This window comes from Diabrotica virgifera, chromosome 8 (assembly GCF_917563875.1).
Source record: "Diabrotica virgifera virgifera chromosome 8, PGI_DIABVI_V3a".
Lineage (NCBI taxonomy): Eukaryota > Metazoa > Arthropoda > Insecta > Coleoptera > Chrysomelidae > Diabrotica > Diabrotica virgifera.
In genome coordinates this window covers 41,376,787-41,402,660 of record NC_065450.1, presented here as the reverse complement: position 1 = coordinate 41,402,660, position 25,874 = coordinate 41,376,787, and the positions used below count along the sequence as shown (strand labels likewise).

Sequence of the window (25,874 nt, the reverse complement as noted above, 5' to 3'; positions counted from 1 at the left end):
AAATTATCCCCGGACAAAAAATCCCCGGACAAAAAATCCCCGGACAAATAATCCCCGGACAAAAAGTTCCCACAAAAAATCCCGGACAAATAATCCCCACATATTTTTTTGGACAAAACATCCCCACAAAAAATCCCGGACAAAAAATACTCAAGAAATATTTGCTGCCGAATAGTTGTCTAACAATTTTCCCGAAATTTTACTAAATTTCGAATTCCAATTCCATGCCGAAAACTTCAAATTTTAGAGGACAAAGAAGTGTGAGTTTTTTAAAAAATCGTGGAAGATATGGGGAATGAGCTAAGGCCCCGTTCTCATGACAGACGCTTGATAACGCGCGTTTTGATAATCTAAAACGCGCATTAGCATGTGAACGATCTTAAGTAAAATGTATGTAGTTGTAATCGAGCGTTATCAAAAGGAGCGTTATCAAGCGTCTGTCAAGAGAACGGGGCCTTAGCTCATTCCCCATATCTTCCACGGTTTTTGAAAAAGCACACTCTTTTGTCATGTAAATTTTGAAGTTTTCAGCATGGAATTGGAATTGAAAATTTGGTAAAATTTCGGGAAAACTTTTAGAGAACTATTCGGCAGCAAATATTTCTTGGGGATTTTTTGTCCGGGATTTTTTGTGGGGATATTTTGTCCAAAACCATTTGTGGGGATTATTTGTCCGGGATTTTTTGTGGGGATTTTTTGTCCGGAGATTATTTGTCCGGGGATTTTTTGTCCGGGGATTTTTTGTCCGGGGATTTTTTGTCCAGGGATAATTTGTGGGGATTTTTTGTCCGGGATTATTTGTCCGGGGATTTTTTGTCCGGACCCCATGTTATGTACCCGTAGGTATTTAATTTCTTGACGAAAATTATACATAATTTTAAAATTTCACTTTGTATCATTCATAATAGGCCCTACATAAATAGGTATACACTGTTTTGATATATGAGGTTGTTTAGCAGATTTAAAAATTATAAAAATATATAGGATGATCCATTAAAACTAAAGATTATGGACTATGCTGTACTTGCGTGAATCACCCTGTATATTTTAATTTATGTTTTAAAACGCCCATTTGAATTTAAAAATTGACATGTCCCAGTAATTTTTATAATTGTTTAAAATAACGACACAAACAATTTTATTTCACAAGTGGGTTCCATACTTTTTAATTTCAAAATTTCACCCTGTATTATTCATAATATACCCCACATAATATAGTTCGTTGAAATCAGGTTGTTAAGCAGCTTTTAAAAATGTAAGAATATACAGGGTGTTCCATTAAAAATAAAGATTATGGACTCTGCTAGACTTGTAAGGATCAGCCTGTACATTCAAGTTTATGTTTAAAAAGTGCACATTTGTATTTAAAAATCGACAGGTCTCAGCATTTTTTGTACTTTTTTGAAATAAGGACAGAAATAATTTTATTCCATAAGTGTCTTCCACCCTGTATATATAATATAGCTCAACAGGCATTAAAGGCCCATGGCTTGTAATTTCTCCACGGTTTTTCTCCATTTTCTCCTGTCCATGGCCGCAGTTCTCCAATTTGATATCCCGATTGTTTGCAGGTCTTTCTTACATGCTTCTAGCCACTTTTTCCTGGGTCGTCCTCTTCTCCTCTTTCCTTCCCCTCTCAGCAGCGAGTCCTTTGCCCACCTTCCGTCAGCTATTCTTGCAAGATGACCTAACCAACTAAGTCTCTTTGTTCTAACCATCTGGCATATTTCTGGTGTCCGGTACAGCTCTCTAATCTCTGCATTTGTTCGTCTCCTCCAAACGTTTTCATCGTTTTTTACTCCACCGAATACCTTCCTTAGAACACTCCGCTCCCAGATGTTCAGCATATTTTCTTGATTTTTGTTCATGACCAATGTTTCGCTCCCGTAAAGAACTGTGGGCTGGATCACTGTCTGGTAGAGTCTTAATCTTGCCTTGCTGGAGATGTTTTTGGCTCTTGGTAGTATTTGTAGGACTCCGACTATCTTTCTTGCTCTCAAAATTATTTTTTCAATTTCTTGGCTTTCTTCCCCTATACTTGTTAGCGTTACTCCTAGATACTCAAACTCCGTCACCTTTTTGAAGCAGTACTCTTTATTCTCGTTGTTTGTGGTAGTTTTCAGTTGTGTATCTTCATCTGAGGTCTCTCCCATTTCCATATACTTTGTTTTTTGCTCATTAATTCTCAGTCCATACTGCTTAGCCTTTACTTCAAAGAGTTTCCTCAGTATCCTCAAAATCCTCAGTAGTTCCCTCTCCGTTCTTGCTATTAGCACTACATCGTCCGCAAAGGCCAGAACCTGGTTTCTGTTGTCAAAGATCATACCTTTCGTTCGTATTCCACTCTCTCTCAATATTGCCTCCAACAAGAAATTGAAAAGTACTGTGGACAGCGGATCTCCCTGCTTTAATCCCCTTTTAACTTCAAATTTTTCTGATAGGCTTCCTTCTATCCTTACTCTATTGTCGGTCTTCACTAAGGTCATTTTTACGAGTCTGATCATCTTTTCCGGAATTCCAAGTACTCTTAGGGCCTGGGCTGATGTTTTAGTGGAATAAAATCCCAGCATCGCCATGAATATGCCTCAGATTCACAGTTTACTTTAATAATTATCTACACTCACTTCATATATCCTCGTGAGAGGTTGCTAAAGGCATACGTTGGTAGAATATTTAAATATATTTACCAACGAGTCGGTGCGTTGTGGTTCAATTCAGTCCCTTGCAAAGCCTCTTTGATAACGGGTAAACCTAGAAACACGTGCCAGATGATGGTAGGAGACTTGAATTGAATAAAAACGAAACCGTTTATTTTATAAATGAATAATATTATGTTTCATCACATTTAGAAAAAACCATATCTCCGATCCACACCTGAAATTATCTTTTTTTGTCGGTTAGGTCTGTCTCTACAGACAGATATAACATTTGTTTAGTATTTATTTTGTTGCTCCATTCCTGTTAATGTGTTATGGCGGAGGTCAACAATTGTATCACCATAGATAGGTATATGGCTTGACCTTTTGAAATCAATTATTTAATTAAATTCATTAAATATTAGTAAACAAGGCTAAATTTGTGCAAACTACTCGTTAATTTTTTCAAGTTGAGTGTTGTGTTAATAAAGTAAGTATTACGATTTTTTTTAAATTTTTGTAATGATAATGTTCGTGGTATCAGCATTCACCGATATCAAATATATTTGGTAATATTTGATGTCTCATATTTCCTAAACCTTTTGGCCGATTTAAGTGATTTTTTTAACATGTTATAGCCTGACTCTTTACCAATACCACTGTAATAATATTGTTGCTAAACAGGTAAATTTTCATTGTATACCGGGTGTACCAATCAAACTATGTTTTTTTCTCAAAGTTCGCATCACCCTGTGGAATAGTCTAGCATTTATAAAATACTGAAATTAAAACCCAACTATAGCCTCAGATTTTCTTAACATTCTGTTTTTTGATTCATTCGTTTATGTTGGATAATAAAAAAGTTAGGTACTTTAACAACTAGACATGTTCTTCATCAACGCACGGTGTTTTTAAATAAGTGCGACAATTTTTAAGGGGTAATTCTGCATGAAAAAATAATGACAGTTTGCTTTATAAACATATATCCACAAATAGTTCGTTTCCGAGATACGGGATGTTGAATTTTCTCTTACAAACTGACGATAAATTTATTGCTTTAAAACCAGTTGAGATATACAAATGCAATTTGGTAGGTTTTAAGAGATAGTTATTGCGGATTTTTTGACATAAAATTAAGAATTTTATATTCACCATTTGCGTGCATACGGGTAATATGATCGGTTATATTACACGTAATACGCGCTAGTGGTGAATATTAAATTCTTAATTGTATGTCAAAAAATGTGCAATAACTACGTCTCAAAACCAACCAAATTTCATTGGCATATCACAACCGGTTTTAAAGCAATAAAATAAATCGTCAGAAAAAATTCAACATCCCGTATCTCGGAAACGAAACATTTGATAACAGACGTTTATAAAGCCAACTGTCATTATTTTTTCATGCAAAATTATCCCTTAAAGTTTGCCGCACTTTATTAGAAACACCGTGTATAGGGCTTTTCATCGATTGTCATTTGTTTCGAGCTTCCGTCATGTGTCACATAATATTAATATATCTACGTCATACGTCTTTGGTTTGTATCATTGGTATAAACCAATAACGTATGACGTAGATATATTAATATTATGTGACACATGACAGAAGCTCGAAACAAATGACTGTGAATGAAAAATCCTATTGATGAAGAACATGTCTAGTTGTTAAAGTACCTAACTTTTTTATTATCCAACATAAGCGAATGAAGCAAAAAACAGAATGTTAAGAAAACCTGAGGCTATAGTGCAGTTTTAATTTCAGTATTTTATAAATGCTAGAATATTCCACAGGGTGAACCGAACTTTGAGAAAAAAACACAGTTTGATTGGTACAACCGGTATACAATGAAAATTTACATGTTTAACAACAATATTATTACAGTGGTATTGTTAAAGAATCAGGCTACAACATGTTTAAAAAATCACTTAAATTGGCCAACAGGTTTAGGAAATGTGAGACATCAAAAATGACCAAATTTTTAAGTGAACCGATTTCTATGCAACTAAGTTTATTATTGACAAGAATAAAGTTCTTAAGGTTTACTTTATGTTTACGTTAACTTAGTACTTAAAGTTTACGTTTTATTATTCGTTTTAACTTTTTTTCCTGCTTTCTTTCTCATGTGACTTTAATGAGGCCTGAATCGATTTCGTCTCCTCTAATACTTCTTGCCTTTTGAATGGTATTTATGTATTTACTTTCAAATCATAACGTGATCAATCTGATTCACCGTCATTCCCTTTTCTTTGCATATTAGTTGTGTGCTTCTGACAACCACGTTTATCTCCATCGAAAATCCAATGTCTGTAACCATTATCGTTTGATACTTCATGTTGACTGTTGTTAACAGTTACTATTCTTCTTCAAGTGCCATCTTCGTTCCGAAGGTTGGCGATCATCAGGGCTATACGTATTTTCGAAACTGCTGACCGAAACAATTCGTTGTTGCTACAACTATACCATTCCCGTAGATTCTTTAGCCAGCAGTTTCGTCTTCTTCCTATGGACCTTTTTCCTGCTATCTTCCGTGCACAATTATTCGAAGCAGTTCATATATTTCGCCTCTTGTAATGTGTCCCAAGTATTGCAGTTTTCGTTTTTTGATCGTAAATATGACTTCCTTTTCTTTATTCATTCTTCTCAAGACCTCGACGTTTGTGACCCTCTCCGTCCATGATATTCTCAAGATTCTGCGATACATCCACAGTTCAAATGCCTCTAAATTTTTGGTATCAATCTTTTTCAGCGTCCATGACTCCATTCCGTAGAACAGCACAGAAAGTACGTAACATCTCATCAGGCAAAGTTTCATTTCAAGGCTCAAATCTCTTCCACAGAACACTCTCTTCATTTTAGTGAATATGGATCTGGCTTTTTCTATTCTTATTTTGTGTAAATATAAATTTTGGACATTTCGTGTTGATTTCGATATTACCATAAATTTAGTTTTCTTTATGTTTAAAGATAGTCCATATTCTTCGCTGCAGTCTGCTATTTTATTCACCAATGTCTGTAGCTCTTCAAGTGTTTCTGCGATCAGAACGGTGTCGTCGGCAAATCTCAGATTGTTTAATCTTACACCATTTATTTTAATACCTATGGATTGCTCAGAGTGTGTTCTATTCATTACGTCTTCGGAATAGAGATTAAACAGGGTTGGTGACAGTATACACCCTTGTCTCACACCTCGCTTTATTTCAATTTCTTCAGTGGTATTATTCTCTACTCTCACTACTGCTTTCTGATTGTAGTACATATTTGCTATTAGTCGGATGTCTCGTTTATCTAAATTCTTTTCTGCCAGGGTCTGACTAGATGATCATGCCTCACTTTATCAAAGGCCTTGTTATAATCTATGAAACACATGAATAGATCTTGATTTATGTCAAGACATCTCTGAGTCATAACGTTCAGTGCAAACGACGCCTCTCTTGTTCCGAGTCCATTTCGGAATCCAAACTGGGTATCATTGATGTCCATTTCCAGTTTTTTGTATACTCTAGTGTGTATAATTTTCAGGAATATTTTCAGTGCATGGCTCATCAAACTAATTGTACGGTAATTACTACATTGTTTGGCATTCATTTTTTTTACATATATCTTACATATCTTTTGTACATATATCTCGGTCATGAAATCAGAATAGATAAGGACAATCAGACCTGCGAATTTCAACGACAAATAACACTTGCTTGGGCGGCGTATGGTTCACTAAGAGACATCTTTAAGAGCAACATCCCAATAGCTATGAAACGGAAGACATTTGACCGATGCGTTCTTCCTATTATGACATATAGAGCAGAAACTCTCACGCTCACAAAAACAACAGCACTAAAAATGCGAGTGGCACAAAGGCGCATGGAAAGATCGATTCTCGGCGTGACAAAAAAAGACAAAATAAGGAACCAAGACGTTAGGAAAAGAAAAGGTATCACTGATGTCGTCGAACGTATAGCCAAGGTGAAACGGAATTGGGCAGGTCACATGGCGAGACTGAAAGACTCAAGATGGATCAGAAAACTAATTGACCGTCCAATAGAAGACAAACGGAGCAGAGGACGACCACCAACACGCTGGATGGACGACATTAAACGGATATCCAAGAAATGGCAACAAGACGCAAAGAACCGTGGATAGTGGCGAAAAATGGGAGAGACCTATGTTCAGCAGTGGACAAAAGAGGTTGCATGATGATGATGATGATGAAAGCAGAATTGCTATTAATACCGCAAAAATCGGAAGACGCATATGTAAAAGATTACAAGTTCGTTAAATGCTTGGAAGAGCAAAAGTTAGCAGATACAGATGAACGAGTTATGCTTGCTTATCTTCAGACAATGTCGGAATAGTACAATCCGTCGACTATGTGGGCTATCCACTTGAAATTACACAGTATGTTGAGGATAAACATACTTTGCCTTCATGCATTCATGAAGGCAATTATTATGAAGAAAGACGTGGTCAAGAAAGCGTGTGTATTCAAGGAAGACGATTTGTGGAACTTTTTCATAGATGCACCGGACATTACGTATTTATTTTTAAAGGGAGTAGCCATTTGCGGTATCTTTGCCTCTTGCAGATGTGAATTGTGAAATGTACGCTTAAGGCCGCGTCTCACCATCAAATAATTTGATCAAACAGTTTGAGCAAACTTGACGTACTTGAGGAAGTACGTCAAAGTGACGTCACAATTGCAGTTTTTTTGAAATTCTAAAAATCTGTGCTCTCACTATCAGTCTAGTTTGATCAAATTTTTTGTATTGAGTTGTCTAACTTGTTTGTACTTTATTTAAAATTAAAATTTTTCATTATTATCCACAATAAGGTTGAAAAGATGGCGGCGCGTGATACAACCACGTTAACGACTGAGTTAAATAAATTAAAGAAAAATGAACTAATCGACATAATTGTGACGTTAAAAGTACCAGTGAATGTTGCAAATCCACAAGTGATTACCTATATAAATAAAATTGGTGAATTTATAAACAGCAAGAGCGACAATAAATCTTATGATTTGGTAGATAACATAACCTGTTCTCACTGTGACACATTATCAGACAGGACCATTACCATTAAAAAGGAACTTGACGCTGTAAGTAAACTTACATATCATCTAGAAAAAAGATGCCAAGAACAAGAAGATCTAATTTTTCTCCTAAAACAATTAAAAGAGAATTCAGATTCACCAAAGATACATACAACGCCATCTACTAGTACTATTGCAAACTCCAAAACACATTATAAGACCAATTTAAATATTGCCGAAAAAAAGAAAGAAGAACATAAACAAAACTTTATGGGCAGAGCAGCAAAAAGTGAACTGGTAATTACTCAGAAAAAACCTGACGTAAATAAACAAGGGAATTCCCAAACAATAACAAAAACAGATGTTTCTAAAGGACTGCTTTTTGAACAAAGCAGATTAAAAATGGATCAGTTCATTAATTTAGTAGAGGACGAAAAACATACTAACGATGAAATACCTATAAATGAAGCAGAAAATGATCAAGAATGGAAAACTATTAGGCCTAGGCGACATCAGTTTAACGGACGAAGAAAAATTATAGTAGGTAGCAATAGAAATAGCGATGAGGTTAAGGGTGTTCCAAAAATTTCAACTCTACATGTTACAAGAATTAATAAAGAAACTACAACTGACTCTCTAACCGAGTTAATTAAAGTGAATTTTCCTGAAGCAACATGTGAAATGATTCAATCGAAACATCCAACAATTTAATCATCGTTCAAAGTAAATATATGTTCAGGGAACTTCAACAAGGCCATGAATCCCGAAGTTTGGCCTACGGAGCTGTTGTAAGCCGTTTTTTTTATCACAAGAAAAAACAGACAGAAGAAGCTTAGTTTTTGATCCAGATATTACAGTATTAAATATCCCAAGTGTTAGTCAGAAGACTGGTTTTAAATTGGATAAGTTAGAAGTATTCAATTCTCCTAATTTTGACACAGTTGGTAAAAATGCTTCAACTATCAGTCAAAAAAGTTTTGGCTTACTTCATCAAAATATACAATGTGTATCAACAAGCATTGAAAAACTAGAGTTCTTCCTGCAGTGTGAAGGTCTACATAATGTATGTGTCTGTTTAACTGAGCACTGGAAATCTAAAGAACAACTACAACTACACCATATAAATGGATTTTCTCTGGCTTCATCTTTCTGCCGTGACCAAGGGGAACATGGAGGGTCTTCAATCTATGTGAAAGAGGGTGTGGTTTGGAAGGAACGTTCTAATATATGTTCTCAATCTGAGAAATATAATTTTGAAGTGAGTGCTGTTGAAATAGACTATTGCCATTTTAATTGTGTTGTGTTGTGTATTTATCTGCCTGGACGTGGCTCTATTGATGTTTTTATGTCAAAACTGGATCTAATACTTGATGTACTAGTCTCCGAAGGTAAGGCTATAATATTAACAGGTGATTTTAATATAGATTTCAAATCAAATTCACTAAGTAAGCAGAACTTGGTAAATGTTTTAGATTCTTATGGCTTAATTGTAACTGTGAATGATTATACAAGAGTAACTGCAACTACTAAAACTCAAATTGATTATATTGCTACAAACATAAATCACCAACAAAAAACAATGGTTGTGGAAGGTTTTATCTCTGATCATCGTGCGCAATTGTTCCAATGTAGCATTAACACAGACAATGATGCCTATATATTCATCCGTTCATATAGTGAAAGGAACATAAATCGTTTTGTTCAAACCCTTGAGTCAACAAATTGGTCAGAGGTATTTAATACAATTTCTGCTGAGGATAAATCATTAGCTTTTTTAAATATTATCCAAAATTACTTTCGGTCCCATTTTCCACTACTTAAATGTAAACCTAAAAAATGTAAACGTTCCAATTGGTTTACGCAGGAACTGTACAATTTAAGGGATCAGCTAAAACTTTTAGAAACGATCTGTCAGCAAAATAGTAATCTTAGGCCAGTCCTTCATTTGGCAAAGACAGAATATTCAATTAAATTAAAAGCAGCAAAAAGTAGTCACTTCATGAGACAGTTAAACGAATCATCAAATAAAACGAAATGTATTTGGCATTTAGTAAACTTAACAGTCGGGAAACAAAACAACTCAAAAGTACCTAGTGATAATAATAATAACTTAGCAGACAAATTTAACCACCATTTTGTTGAAATGGCTCCAAAGTTACTTGCCGCTTTGGATCCTACTAAAATAGGTGGGTTTACATCAGCATAAAAAAACCGTAATAGTTGTTCTATGTTTTTATATCCAACTAACCCACAGGAAATAACTAATATAGTCGGAAGTTTTAGATCCAAACACATTTGTGGTTTTGATCAGATTTCCCCTAAGTTATTAAAACAATGCATTCACGCTCTAGCAGATCCACTGACGGATATTTGTAATGCCTCTTTTCAACAAGGAATAGTTCCTAGTATGTTTAAACTATCTATTGTAATCCCTTTATTCAAAAGTGGTGATAAAGATGACCTTAACAACTACCGTCCCATAAGTCTCTTATCTGTGTTTTCAAAGATAATTGAAACTCTTGTTTATAGTAGAATAAACGCATTCCTAAAAAAGCATAGTATCTTGCATAATTTTCAACATGGTTTTACATCTTCTAAGTCTACAACTACAGCTCTTGCAAATTTCGTCAGCTTAGTGTTGGATGCTTTGGACAGACGAGAGAAGGCATGTGGTTTGTTCCTCGATTTGTCCAAGGCTTTTGATACTTTGGATCATAATTTGTTGCTAATAAAACTTGAGGGGATTGGTATTCGTGGTGTAGCTCTAAAATGGTTTACTTCGTACCTAGAAAATAGAAGACAAAAAGTAAAGATAACATCTAATGGACATGTAAACGAATCAAACACATTGGATACCCATTATGGTGTCCCTCAGGGTAGTGTATTGGGTACTCTACTTTTTATAGTATATATTAATGATATAGCTTTGGTAAGTAATTCACTGAGTGGAGTTAACATCATCAGTTATGCGGATGATACCAACATTCTAGTCACAGCAACATCCGATCAAAATTTTGCAAAATAAAACTACACAGATACTATCCTCCATCAACAGTTATTTCTTATCCAACAAACTAGTTTTGAATGAAGAGAAATCAAAGTATATGATTTTCACGTCAAATAATTTATTAAACCATCAAGCCACTATACAAGCAGCAATAGATAAAACAGACTGCACGAAGTTGCTGGGGGTTCTGTTAGACAGTAATTTTAAATGGTCAAACCATATTTCTAATTTGAAATCCAGATTAAGTAGCGCATGTTATGCACTGAGAATTCTTTCACGTCTCTTTAATACATCAATATTAAAAACAGTATACTTTGCCCATTTTTACTCAATAGCCAAATATGGCATTGAAGTCTGGGGTTGTACCTCTGAATTAGAGCAGATATTTGTACTTCAGAAAAGAGCTCTTAGGATAATGTATAAAATGAAATTTAGAGATTCTTGTAGAGGCATCTTTAGACAAAACAATATTCTTACAATTCCTGGTCTGTATATATTTTCGTGTATAATGTATTTACATTGCAAAATTAATGAATTCAATAAATTTCAATTTAACCATGTTTATTCAACAAGATTCAGAGACAATCACTTTATGCTTCCACAACATCGTTCTGTTTTGTTGGAAGGTAGCACACATTATGCAGCCATAAGTTTCTTTAACAAGTTGCCAATAGATATACGCATGAATTTACATCAGCCAAACTTTCGGAGGTGTGTACATCAATACATTTGTGAGCTAGAGCCATACTCTAAAAATATCTTTTAAGTATGTGTTGTCATATTTATTAATTTATATACTTTTTTATATACTTTTTGTATTTACAATTTATATACTTTTTGTATAAACTTTGACTTGTCTCATACATGTACTTTGTACAATGTCGCATGTGATGAATAAATTTGACTTGACTTGACTTGACTTGACAATGAACACTCAGGATGTGACGTCACTAACTGTCACTTTCAGTTTGCTCAAACCAGTTTGATCAAATTATTTGATGGTGGGACGCGGTCTTTACATGACATCAAGGAAGAAAGAAGCGTTTTGCTTATTACTATCCGACCATATAAGATTGTGATGGCTCGACGTTTTACAGTTGCTGATAGCGATGCAATTAATTATGTGCGTTTGGTAAAGAAGTATTTATTATTGCGCCGCGCCCTAAAAATTTAAGTACATATCGATTTTTCTTACCATAAAGGAAAGTGCACTAATCAAGTAGTTGGTATTAGTACATTTGGATCATGTACCTTGCAAATTGCAAGTTATCTAAAATTTGACCATCCTGAGAAATACACGGGACATGCGTTTCGACGTACGTCCGCTAAAATTATGACGAACAGTGGCATGACAATATACCAAATACAACGACAAGTAGGATGGACATCGGAAGCTGTGGCGGCTGCTTACGTTGAAGAGAGTATTAACAATAAGAAGAATATTTCAAACATTATTGGGACTGCCATTAATGGAAGTACAACCTCATTGGCTTCCGAGAATGTCGGTAGAATTAATTTGAACAGCATTTCCTCTAATTTAAGAAACGGAAGTAATATTTCAAACAATACAACAACTGTACTTTTTACATTCATTTAACCATTATCCGGGCAAGGTGGGCCCAATTCTTTTGTCCCGAGACGCCAATTCTTTTGTCATAAACTGATAAAAAATTTATTGAATTTTATGCATCACTGAATTTGTTTAGAAGTATATTTTCTTCAACATAGTCATGAGCTATTCAAAATATTCATTATTATTTTTGAAATTATTGCGTCGAAAGAATTTTGTCACGTAAAGGGGCAACACGGGCCCGTCGGACCCTATTTGTATTTATACCTAACGTCTAAATCTTTGTTAAAGAAGTTAATTTGGCAGTCAGCTAATGTTTTTGTTGATTATCTAAACGACTTTTATGATTCCGGAAATCCAATAATAAAGTCTAAACGTGTAAAAACACTGTAAACATCTGTTTGATCTGAACATCAAAGAGATGCTTACAATTGGTGTTATATCTATTCTAAATGAATTTTAAAAACTGATAATCATTGTTGGAATGTAATAATATTGTTAGGTAGGTACCTATAGATAGTACCTATAGATAGTAGGTACCTGTAGATGTTAGTGTCGACAACTAAGCTCCTAAAATTATATTGAATTACAGTGAAAGTAGATAGTGCGAATAAAATGTCCCGAAAACCATTACCAGCTACAGAACTGCAAGATATTGCTAATAATTTATGAGATTCCGATGATGAATAATCTCCTGAAGTAGGTGGCATTGAAAGTGACTCTGAAATTGAAGATCATCTTTCGGAAGCAAGTGAAGAGGATGATCAGCAAGTAGTATTGAGTGATAATGAAGAAGAATTTGTGGCTACAAGTTCCCAGATTTCAGAGTGTGTAATTTTTGAAATTAAGGATGGAATTAACTGGAAGAGTCAACCACAACCGACAGGACGTAGGCGATTCTGCGACATAATAAAAAGCAAAGTGCACAAAGTAATGCAAGCCCCTGGTCAAAGTGTAGATGATCCTGTTGATTCCTTTTGTTTGTTTGTGGACGAATTAATTTGCTCTTCTAGGTGGGAATAAGCTAATCTTTTGGCTTAGTCTCAAATAAAATGGTAAACTGATATGACAAAGTATTAATTTGTAAAAGTAAAATAAAAATATTCTTCTGATTTATGCGTTTTATTCATTTTATAAAGATTGTTTTTATCGGTACTTTATACATGAGCTGCTAATTACCATAATCTTTTCTCAGAAGCGTTTTCACGCAATAATGAAAGGCAACAACACCGTAATCTTTTTCCAGGGTATGCGTAAACATCAATTCCTCTTTTCAAATAAAATGGCCTGGTAGATTTACAAAAGTTTTTATTTATTTATTAATTAAGTATTTATTTGGCTCCAAATGTTTATTACTTGTGAATAAATATTTTTCTAAAAAAGTTTTCTTGCATTTCATTATTTTGGGCAAATCCTTCAGTAATCGCACCCTCGAGGTAGACCGCATACTTATAGTAGCACCTTTTTTTAATCTAGACAATTTAAATTTAACTGTAATAGAAAATCAAAAAAGAATATTAGAAATATATAGGTAAATATGAATAGTATATTCAAGAACAGCGGTGGGCTTAACAGACCCGAGTTGCCCGGTTACGTAAGTAAAATGTGTTGCCCGGATAAGGGTTAAAAGAGTAAGATTTTCAAATATTTGAATAAAGCTTTTGAAACATTTGTTAGTAATATTTTATTCATATTTTATTTATTTGACCTTACAAGGTATGTATTCCTGTCATGTCAGATCAATATTTAAAACTGTTGATTTTACCATGGTAACCTTAAAACACGCGCGTTTTTGAAAGTTGAATTTAAACACGCTGAGGCGTACTTTAAATAAGCAAAATGGGGTAACAATAAAAAAATTGTTATATACAGATTTAGCTTTATTTAATTTTCTATATTATGTATTAACAAATATAATTTTTTTACAGATAAATAAATGTCTTTCTTGAATTATTCATGGTTATTCAGCTTTGCAACATTTTGTATTGGGATAATATTTCTGGGATACAAATATGTTACAAGAGAATTTAACTACTGGAAAAAACGAGGCGTATATAATTCAAAACCAATTCCATTTTTTGGCAGTCTTTACGATGTTGCCACGTTTAAACTAACTTTATTTGAGTTGCTAAAAAAGCTTTACGATGAGACTGAAGAACCATATTTTGGAATGTTTATTTTTGATAAACCAGTTTTGGTGATTAAATCACCTAAGTTAATTAAAGACATTTTGATAAAAGATTTTAACACGTTTTGTGATAGAACCGTGGCTGATGTTACCCATCATAATCTTATATCGAAGTTTATCTTTATGCAAAAGCACCAATCATGGAAATATACAAGGGCAAAGATGTCTGCAGTATTTAGTTCCTCAATGATAAAAAGGTATTTTACAAATTTAGAGTTAATAAATAAGAAATTTATTGAACATTTAGAAAATATGTCTGGTCCAGTGGATGCTAAATACATAGCGGGTCATTTCGGCACTGAAATGATTGCCCGTTGTTTTTTCGCAACTGATCCACGCTGTTTTGAAAGAGAACCATCGAGGTTCAGACAATGTGTTCATCGTATATTTGGATTTAGTCTGAGGAACGGAATTGTTCAGACTTTGTATTTTTTTATACCCAGTTTGGTAAAGGTTTTCAAATTAAACCCTGTCGAAGATTCAGTAATGCGATACTTGGAACAAACATTTTTGGAAGCCATGGACTGTAGAAAGGGATATAGCGGTAAACCGGTCAATATGGTTGATGTTGTCAATGATTTAGAAAAGGCATACAATGGAAATTTTCCTGGTGAGTAGGTATTAAACCAAATATTAATAGTGTAGGAAACAGAGGTTGAACCTTGCAAAATGGACACAAGTCCGGTTATATTTTTTTTCTGGCATATCAAGGGGTGCTTATTATAAGACTAACTTTTTCTGAAAAAATTTCGCCTTGGAACCCCCCTTTTCAACCCTTTAAAGGGGGTAATTTATGGTTTTTGCAGAACGTAGCCCTTCCTGTACCTTTTACAAAAAATTTCTTTTATAGAAATATGAAGAGGACTATATTTTCTACGATTTATTTCCGACAGCATCTCTCTATCATCCACCGTTTAGCAAGGGTGGCGCCCCAAAGTTGACAAGTTTTTAAAAAATATGTTTTTAAAAAAAATATATTTTTCCCTAACTGTAACGGAAATTAAAAAGAAATGCTGCGGAAATTATTCACAAATAGATGATTGATTTTTTGGTATAAGTTTCACTTTAGGGTAATTGCCCTTTTTTTTAACTACAGGGTGTTACATTTTAAAAAACCCCTTTTTATACCATCTGAACCGTTTATGCTAGAGTAAAAAGACTTTCAGCGATTACCTATGTACTGGTGTTATTTACAAATTTGTATAATGCACCCCCATTTTTCCCCGGAACCACCCAAAAAAAAGGAAGAATTAATAAATAAAGTGATTTTCTTGGAATCCTTCACACACAATGCCCTTCATTAATATGCATCATATATCATTTTGTGCAAGTTATTATTACCCATGCATGGACACTAAAAGCGATTTCCTAGTACAACCCCTGTAGCCAAAAACAATAAATAAAATGGGGGGTTGAAATTTTTTTTTGTTTTTTGCTTTTTGATCCATATGGGCATATGCTTCATCAATAGTGCTTTTCAAAAATATATATGGTTATTGCAACATCCCTGCGCAAACCACCCCTATCCTTGAAAATATACTGCAGAAACTACCCCTATACCTTATCCAGCATGTTTTTACGATTTTCTCATTATCTATTCATTTTTTTTAAACAATTATATTTATTAGTATTTCAATTCGTATACAAGGTGGGCCAAAGAAAAGAGTCCACCTCGATATTTGGCAGTAGTTATTAGATTTTAAGGAAATGCCGAAACAGGTCGATTTTTATTTTTATATTGCAATTTTTTGACATACATTTCATACTAGTGAAGTCATCCATCAGAGCGTGATGACGTAATCGATGATTTTTTTTAAATGGGAATAGGGGTCGTGTGGTAGCTCATTTGAAAGGGTGTTTTATTCTCTATTCCAGGGGTCACCAATTATGTTCCATAAAGGTCCTTTTGAAAACCTAGGACACTTCCGGGGTCCAGACTTAATGCTACTGTGTCCGGTGGTTCTGATTCGGTTTCTTTGCGGATTCTTGTTAAAAAATATCATCCCCATCATAATAACAAATAGGAAGAGTGCCGGGCGAAATTTTTAGGCAGAAGTTGTTTATCACTTTTTTTAACAAATTCAAAACATTGGCTAAATTGAAGTTTAAACATTCAATTTCAAGATTCTGCTGTGTAATCGGGGATTATTTCATTTTAGACCGTTGTTTTTAATTGTTAATTATGCCCATCCTCTCGACCCTTATGTGGTGCGCATCGCACTATATGATTGGCGTATTTAATTAGCACATTGGCAATAATTAATTGAATATTTAACTAAATTATTAAAAAAAACTATGTTAGTAATAAATTATCTATCAAATTTTCATAAATGTCAAATACCTATTTGTTGGGAATTTTTCGCATAAGTAGGTATAAATATAATATGTATACATGCGACAGAGACGCATCATAAAGTACGACGCGTGACGATTAACAACGTCTTAACATTAAAAAAAAAACAACGGTCTATATTGAAATAAGCCCCGATTACTCGTTATAAGCTTGAAACTGAACGTATAAAATTCAATTCAGGCACTTGTCAACCGGAATGCTAATAATTTACACATGATTCTTCAAGCCTCGAAAATGCGTATGCGTATTTTCGAATTTTCCACATTTTAAATCGCTTATAACTCGAAAACTATTAATTTTTGAGAAAAATGACATGAGACCCTTTTTGTATAAAATCACCTAAAAAATCTAAAAATATATTTTTCGGGGCAAAAAGATAATTTTCTTATTTAAAAAAATTGTTATAACAACCAAGATACAAAAAAGAAAATTAAAATGGTATGGACACATTAACAGAATGGACCAGGGAAGACTACCAAAGCAGGTGATGGAATCGAAAAGATATGGTAAAAGAAGGAAAGGGAGGCCAAGGAAGAGATGGATCGATCAGATTATAGAAATTGGACAGGAAAAAGGAAAAACACATCAATAAATGAAAGAGTTAGCAAAGGACCGCAAGAAATGGAAGAGATGGATAGAAGATGAATAAAACCTCCGACGCCCCTGAGGGGCATAAGGAGTTTCGAGAAAGAAGAAGAAAAAAATTGTTTCCTATGTAAAAAAATGTACATCCTGTCTGAAGTGTGAAACGAGTTTATAGTCTAGTAAAATAAAATTAAACTACATGTAAATCAAAATGTAAATTCGTACAGGTTGAAACAAATTCAAAGTTTAGGTGTGTATAAAAGATATTTTCAAAAAAGTATCCAAATCATACAAGGGGATCATTGTTTAAATAATTAAAAAGGGGTCATTTTTGCAAAAAAATTACTTTTTTAACTGCTGAGGTCATTTAATTACTAATGAAGGTCTATAGTAATATTTTCTGCAAAGTTGAAGGGTAAATCTGTCACATAAGACTTACTAAATTAAATTTGACCCCCTATTTATTTAAATAATTATACATAAATCTTTAAAAACAAATTTGCAAAAAAATATTTTTAGCGTTTTAAATAAGCACTATGAAATATCTTATTTTACATGAGAAGTTGCCCTATGTTATCAGTATTAATAAAAAAAAAATTGGTCCAAAATGTTGCCAAATAATTATTCACCTCTATTAAATCCTATTATTTTTATTATTATGTATATTTTCGATAAATGTATTGATAAGTTCAAATTTCAATTAAACTTCCCCCTAAAATGGTATTTGAAAATTATTCAAATTTGTTTAAAATTTGGTTTTTTAATAACGTCACGGGTATTAAATATTTTGAAATGCCGTTTCGATAATTGGGTTCTTGGGAATTTTTCACTAATTAACAAATTTTTTTTGTCTTTTTTTCCTCTTCTTTTTCTTTTCTTGGAGTTATAATTACTATGGGCCCTTTCAGGGTTAAGTTTCATTAAAAATGCCGAATCTCTAAGTTGTAGATTCTAGACCTAAAAATATTAAGATTGGTCTAAAATCACTTAAATAAAATGTGACTACTTACTGAGTTACAGGGTGTTTTATTTAAAAATTTAAAAATTATTTTTACCAAGTACTTTCAAACTATTTGACGTATCCTTATCATACTTGGCAAAAAGTGTGGGTATTATGCAGTCTACTAAACTGTGATAAATAAAAGTTTCTAGCGACTACCAGAGGCGTACGACATGAGATAGTTAATGGTTGACCCTTCCCAAATTCTACGCCACTGAGGTAATTACTATTTTAGCGAAATTTTTCGATTCTACAATACTTTCTAAGTAAATAATATACTCTTCACTGGTAACGCTTAAGTTATTAGTTTTCGAGATATTGGACGTTAAAAATGAAACGGCATAGTTATTTTGATTCATTCATTCATTCATTTTAAACTTCCAATATCTCTCAAACTGATGACTTTATCGATACCAATAAAGCTATTAACATACAAAGTATTGGAGAATCGAAAAATTTCGCTAAAATAGTAATTCACTCAGTGGCGTAGAATTTGGGAAGGGTTAATCATTCACTATCCCCTGTCGTACGCCTCTGGAACTAGCTAGAAACGTTTATTAATCACAATTTAGTAGGGTGTATAATAGTCACACTTTCTGCCAAGTATGATAAGGATACGTCAAATAGTTTTAAAGTACTTGGTAACAATAATTTTTAAATTTTTAAATAAAACACCCTGTAACTCAGTAAGTAGCCACATTTTATTTAAGAGATTTTAGTTAAATCTTAATATTTTTAGGTCTAGAATGTACAACTTAGAGATTCGATATTCTTAATAAAATTTAGCCCTAAAAGGGCCCGTAGTAATATAACTACAATAAAAAAAAAAAAGAAAAAGAAAAACGACAAAAAAAATTTGTTAATTAGTAAAAAATTCCCAGGAACCCAATTATCGAAACGGAATTTCAAAATACTTAATCCCCGCGACGTTATTAAAAAACAAATTATAAACAAATTTGAATAATTTTCAAATGCCATTTTAGGGGGGAGTTAAATTGAAATTTAAATTTATCAATACATTTATCGAAAATATACATAAAAATAAAAATAATGAGATCTGCAGCAGGTGAATATTTCTTTGGCAACAACCTCGTTTTGCAATTGAACATGTAGTAACATTTAAAAACAAATTCAATATCTCAAAAAATATTAAATATTTTCCGACCAATTTTTTTGCTTAATACTGGTAACATAGCGCAACTTAATCTGTAAAACAAGATATTTTATAGTGCTTATTTAAAACGCTAAAAATAATGTTTTGCAAATTTGTTTTTAAAGTTTTATATACAATTATTTAAATAAATAGGGGGTAAAATTTAATATAGTAAGTCTTATGTGAAAGATTTACCCTTCAACCTTGCAGAAAAAAATCCCATAGACCTTCATTAATAAGTGAATTACCTCATCAGTTAAAAAAGTTTTTTTTTGCAAAAATGACCTCTTTTTAATTATTTAAACAATGATCCCATTGTATGATTTTGATACTTTCTTGAAAATATCTTTTGTACCCACCTAAACTTTGATATAAAATTTGTTTTAACCTGTACGAATTTACATTTTGACTTTTTTTTATTTTATTAGGCTATTAGTGCAACTGATTTTCATTACGGAGTTAAGATTCATCTGTTAGCTAGGACCTCGTATACCGACTTTTAATAAAGTTCATTCTTGAAAAAGCGGCTTCGCACATATAAGTTGAGCCAAACATAGTACACAATTTCATGGCCAAACATTCTCAAAATTGCAAAACATTATATTCATTCTGAATTTAATTGCGGTCCGCACAAAACTAGCCTATTGCTGGTGACCCCTGCTCTATTCAGTAATATAAAAATTAATATCGTTATTTATACAGACCAAAGTGGTGACGGTGACCAAATTTTTTTTTTAAATTAAATTATTCGACAAAAAAGAAGAATTTTTGTAATTTATTTAACTCAAAATACATTTTATTGCTGTCAAAAATTAGAAAAAAAATTGTTTATATCACGAATAAACATTGATTTTCGTTTAAATTAAATGTTTAAACTTAAATGTTCCAACTTTTTTGATCATACATAATGACCCAAAAAATCTAAAAAAAATTGTCCGAAGTGAAAAAATTGTTTTTTTTTTAAATTTGTTTAAAAAAAATTATTTAAACAATTTTCCGACCGCGACACCTCCCGGCACATTGTGGATTTGTTATAAGGACTCTTTTTAAGTAAGGTTGTGGAAAAAATCGAATCGGAATAATTTACCTAACATGGGCGACGATACAGCCTGCTTTACACAGAAATACACCAAAATAGTGTTTATCTTTGTACGAATAATCCCCACGGACGAGACACTTACACTACTTATTGTAACAATATTATACGCCTCCTAATATTAGGCAACCAATTATTCAGCCGCGTACTATTGGTGAACTACAATAATTTGTTTTTTGTAAATTTTAATTTTCATCGAAAGTAGTAGGTAATTTTGAAACTAAAATAAAATTTTTGACAAATTAAAAATAAAATAAATTATAAAAAAATAAAATAAATAAAATAAAATAAATTAATTAAAAAAATTTAAAATAAAATAAATAATTTCAAAATTTTAATTTTCAAAATTTTTTAAAATACCATAAAATACCATACTAGTACCTAATAAAAAGAAGGTCGTAGAAAAAGAATAGTATTCTATTCGCATGTAACGGCTATTATTCACTCTGATGAATTACGAAATTAACCTTCGGCTCATGTCGCAAACTTCATCATCGTGAATGTTAGCCATCATCACGTGGTCGTTAAATAATAATTATTATCTATAGTTATTATCTTTAATAATTAATAATTTCCTATTTTTTAGATCGGGAGCTGCTTATATCTAATGCCATCTTTTTATTGGTAGCTGGACCAGAAACAACTAGTTCTATAATTTCTTTTGCCTTATATGAATTGGCTCTACAACCAGATATACAAGAAAGACTAAGAAACGAAATTAAAGACAATTGCGAAATTTATAAAGGTTTCACTTACGAAGGGATACAGAAAAATAAATATTTAGATATGGTTGTTAATGGTAAATATAATGTTTTACATATAATAGTAAAAGTTATCCAGTCTACCGAAACTAAGTCGATTTGGCCTAACTTACCTACAGAGGCGTGCGGTTCATGGAAGCGGGGGAAGCACCGCTTCCCTATTTATACTTCGATATAAGAAAATATAGTATTAATTAATATTTAATAATCAAAAATTTTTCCCTAATCCAAGTAATCTACATATTACCTAGGCAATAGACATTGAAAAATATTAAAAATTAATCGCGTACGAACGAACTCAATATGCACACAATTCAACTATTCGATCCACTCCTGACAGAAGCGCATCTCAAAATCGCCGCTTGTCATGCAGTTGTCCCGTTTAAAAATTGGTCAAGGTTCAATGACCGCACCCACTAGTCGCGCGAATTTTGGTACCCTCTGGAAGCGATCGTTCTATCGCCTTCCAAAAGTGAGATGCTCCGACTGTTACTGCTGCTAAGGGGTGCTTAGGTAGTACATACATTCGCTTAAAGAATATTTCGATTTAAATTTTTTGCAGAGATTTTTCCTTTTACTGATCTTTTATTTGACATTTTACAGAAGTCAAATGGTATTGCATTTTGTATAAGACAAATTGCTGACTTTATTAATACTATAATTAAAAAAACGAGAGCCGTTTAAAAATATTTGGGACAGAACTGAAAATAGGGGGTTTGAAAATGAAAGAAAAATAATGAAGATTGATAATGTCGGAGACAGAGAAAACAGAGGAATCAGAGAGAACTTTTGATAATATTCTGCAACAAATGAATTCTAGTTTTCAAATTTTTAACGATTTAAAATTTGTAGAATTATATATAATCTTAATGTTTCTAATTATAATTCATCAAAACTTCATAGAGGAATTTATTTCACTACGATTAAATAATGAAAATTTTTTGATATCCCAGCTTTGCATTCTCAGTTAAGTGTCGTTTATGAAACAACTGACATTAGTGATGATAAAGAAATACCCAGAAATCTGGGATTTCTTTATAACTACTGGTTTAAACAAGTCACTGTGTGAAGTGGTCAAGTTATGTGAATTAGTACTAACTATGCCAACCACAAGTCCATCAGTTGAACGAAGTTTTTCAATATTAAGATGCATTAAAAGTTTCAAATTAAGAGTTTAAAGGAAATTCAACAAGCGAAGACAGACTTTGAAAGTTAGCCCTATTATCCATTGAAAAAAACTGCATTCAACAATTATCAGAAGTTGATAGGAGAATATACCTCTAGTATAAATAATAGTCATATTATTGAAAGTTGTGTGTTGTGGAAAATGCCTCGGAATATAAATTTTTTTTTAAATAGAATTCTTCTTTAGGAAACCAAGCCCGGGCGAGGACTCAAGGACCGAGCTAGCAATACAGATCAATGATAGGTCACTAGTCACTAGAAATAGCGGGAATAGAGTGCCTCACGCATTGATCGGGGTAGGATTTAGTGTGTGAGTCCTTGTACCCAGGACGTCTCACATAAGCACGTTGCTGATAGAGAGCCCCTGCGCATCAGAGTGTTATCAGGTGGGAAGTAGCTCGACCCTTAAGAAAATATTTTTATATCCTTATTGAATCGCTTCCCCTTTCCGAAAAGTCACCGCACGCCACTGCTTACCTATTACTCCATGAAAATAAGTCGAAAAAGGACTTGAAAAATCGAAAAAGAAGATCAACTTTTTTTCATACGCGGGATCCGGACCTATTACACAATTAGGAATATCCGTCAGAAAAATCATGCATGCGATTAGTGAAAATAAAAAAGTGGAAGTCCTATCGTTAAATCAATTTAATTTCAAACTTAAATTGTGTCTTATTTTCCAAATAAAATAGTACCAAAATTACACTTATCCAAAAAATTAATGGGTCATTTTTGAAGCTTCTAATTTCCCAATAGTATTGTCGGATTTAAGTGATTTTTTTTAATGTTATAGCCTTATTCTTTAACAATATCCAATCAAAACCAATCAAACTGACTTTTTCTCAAAGTTCGTGTCACCATGTGGAACATTCTAGCATTTACAAAATACTGAAATTAAAACCCAACCATAGCCTCACATTTTCTTAATATTCTGTTTTTTTATTCATTCCTAATGTTGAATAATAAAAAAGTTAGGTACTTTAACAACTAGCCTTGTTTTTCATCAATACAGGGTGTTTTTAAATAAGTATGGCAAACTTTAAGGGATAATTCTTCATGAAAAATGTTTGACAGTTTGCTTTATAAACGTATGTCCGTAAATGCTACTTTTCTGAGATAGGGGGTGTTGAGATTTTTCTTACAAACTAACGATTAATTTATTGCTCTAACCGGTTGAGATATGCAAATGAAATTCGGTGGATTTTAAGAGGTAGTTATTTCGCATTTTTTAATATTGTTTATTCTAAGGGACTTTTGGCCCTCGGTATGTAGTATTTCATTCTGCGTTTAAATTTTTCAAAAATATTTATTAGTTTTCCCAGGATTCGAAAAAAGTGAATGCATTTAAAAAGCATTGGCGACGAAATTTTTGCGCCTACCAACCAAACAAAGTTTTTAAGTAAAACGATGTTTTAGTAACTTCTAAATATTTTAATTTTTTATCAATATTTCCGACCCATTTTTGAGGGGGGAGGATAACTCAATTAACATTATTAAAAACATCACACTTCTTTTTACAAAAATCAGAATGCCGCCTCTCATATCTATATGTAGTCGCTTTTCACAGATCCTCCATGATCAATATGTATTCAAAGGATAGGTCCGATAATTTTTTTTAAATTTTTATTATGATTTTAATAGTGATGATTATGTAGAGCTATAAATATTTAATTGTGTATTTATAAAGATTTATTGAATGAATACTGATCTATTTTTAAACATGTATTCGTTGTTACATTCAATTGAATATAATGCGACAGATATGGAATAATTTAAAATTTTTGTTTTAGAAACTTTAAGAAAATACGGCGTGTTACCATTTATTGATAGAGAACCTATTACTGACTATCGCCTAGAGGGTACAGATCTAGTCATTGAAAAGGGAACGCCAGTGTACATTCCCTTATTTGCTTTGATGAGGGACGCCAAATACTTCCCCGACCCTGAACTGTTTGATCCTGAAAGATTTGCTGATACAAATTTTAACTCAGATGGTTTGATATTTTTTCCATTCGGAGAAGGGCCAAGAGCTTGCATAGGTAAGTTAGGTATTTCCTCAAGGAATTTTACATCTGTGTATTACATGGGTATTATTTACCCTTATGTATTTACATACATAAGGGTCCAGGGCCTGATGGAATCCCACCCAAGTTACTGAAATACTGTAGTTTTAACCTTGCTCGTCTCTTATTCTTTATTTTTCAAAAATCATTACAAATGAGTGAATTCGCTTCCGTTTGGAAAGTTAGTTCTATATCACCGATATTCAAGAATGGCGATAAAAGCAGGGTTCAAAGCTACAGACATATTAGTACCCTAAACTATTCGAGAGTTTAATATGTGACAAAATTAAGCCTACTATACAAAACGTAATAATTGAACAAAAGTATGGTTTTGTTATGGGAAGATCAACTGAAATGAACTTGTTAAAATTATACCTTCTTCTTAAATGAAGCCTTGGAAAGCAAACAACAGGTAGATGCGATTTTTACAGATTTTTCCAAGGCATTCGATAGGGTCAACCATACGTTATTGTTACATAATATCGAACAGTTAGGTTTCTCCGATCCTCTGCTTAGTTGGATTCGAAATTATCTATTAGATAGAAGGCAGATAGTTCGTATTAAGAATTATTTCTCTAATGAAATTACAATTAAATCGGGGTTACCTCAAGGCTCCCACTTAAGACCAATCTTTTTTAATTTATTTATAAATGACATAAATAAAAGTTTTAATTTTGCTCAATTTCTTCTATTTGCTGATGACCTTAAATTATTTCACATAATTACCTCTGATTTGGACAGCTACAATTTACAATCAGATCTTGATAATGTGATCTACAATCTAGATGGCATGGACTTAAATGCAAACAAATGCCATGCTATAACTTTTACTCGACTGAGAAACTTTGAGAATAATTCGTACTGTATACGGGACACTAGGTTACAATTAGTTGACCCAGTTATAGATCTGGGTGTTATTGTTGACACTAACTTGAATTTCAACCTACACATTAATAGCATGGTTTCTAAGTCATTAAAGATGCTTGGCTTTGTTAAAAGATGTAGCTATGACTTTACGACTGGTCGTTCTTTAAAACTTCTTTATTGTTCTTTGGTTAGATCACATTTAGATTATGCATCATGTGTTTGGTCACCTCAATATAATTGTCACATTAATAAAATCGAACAAGTTCAGCGTAAATTCTTGCGTTATTATGCTTATAATATGCATTTCACTGGTCAAAGTTATGAGTCTTTACTGCAAATTATTCGACCTGACTCATTACAGAGTGGTCGTCAACATAAAGATC

The 25,874-nt window shown here is 32.8% G+C and overlaps 1 protein-coding gene across 1 annotated transcript in view; it reads left to right on the top strand.

Annotated features, from left to right (window-relative positions):
* The first annotated feature begins 2,903 nt into the window (after nucleotides 1-2,903).
* Nucleotides 2,904-25,874, top strand: part of LOC126889532 (cytochrome P450 6j1-like) — a 32,800-nt gene continuing 9,829 nt past the window's right edge. Inside the window, exons 1-4 of the mRNA XM_050657884.1 lie at nucleotides 2,904-3,126; nucleotides 14,169-15,038; nucleotides 21,202-21,414; nucleotides 24,352-24,600. Of these exons, the coding sequence (XP_050513841.1) occupies nucleotides 14,177-15,038; nucleotides 21,202-21,414; nucleotides 24,352-24,600 (1,324 nt within the window). The 5' untranslated portion in view covers nucleotides 2,904-3,126; nucleotides 14,169-14,176. The remainder of the gene's footprint in view (nucleotides 3,127-14,168; nucleotides 15,039-21,201; nucleotides 21,415-24,351; nucleotides 24,601-25,874) is intronic.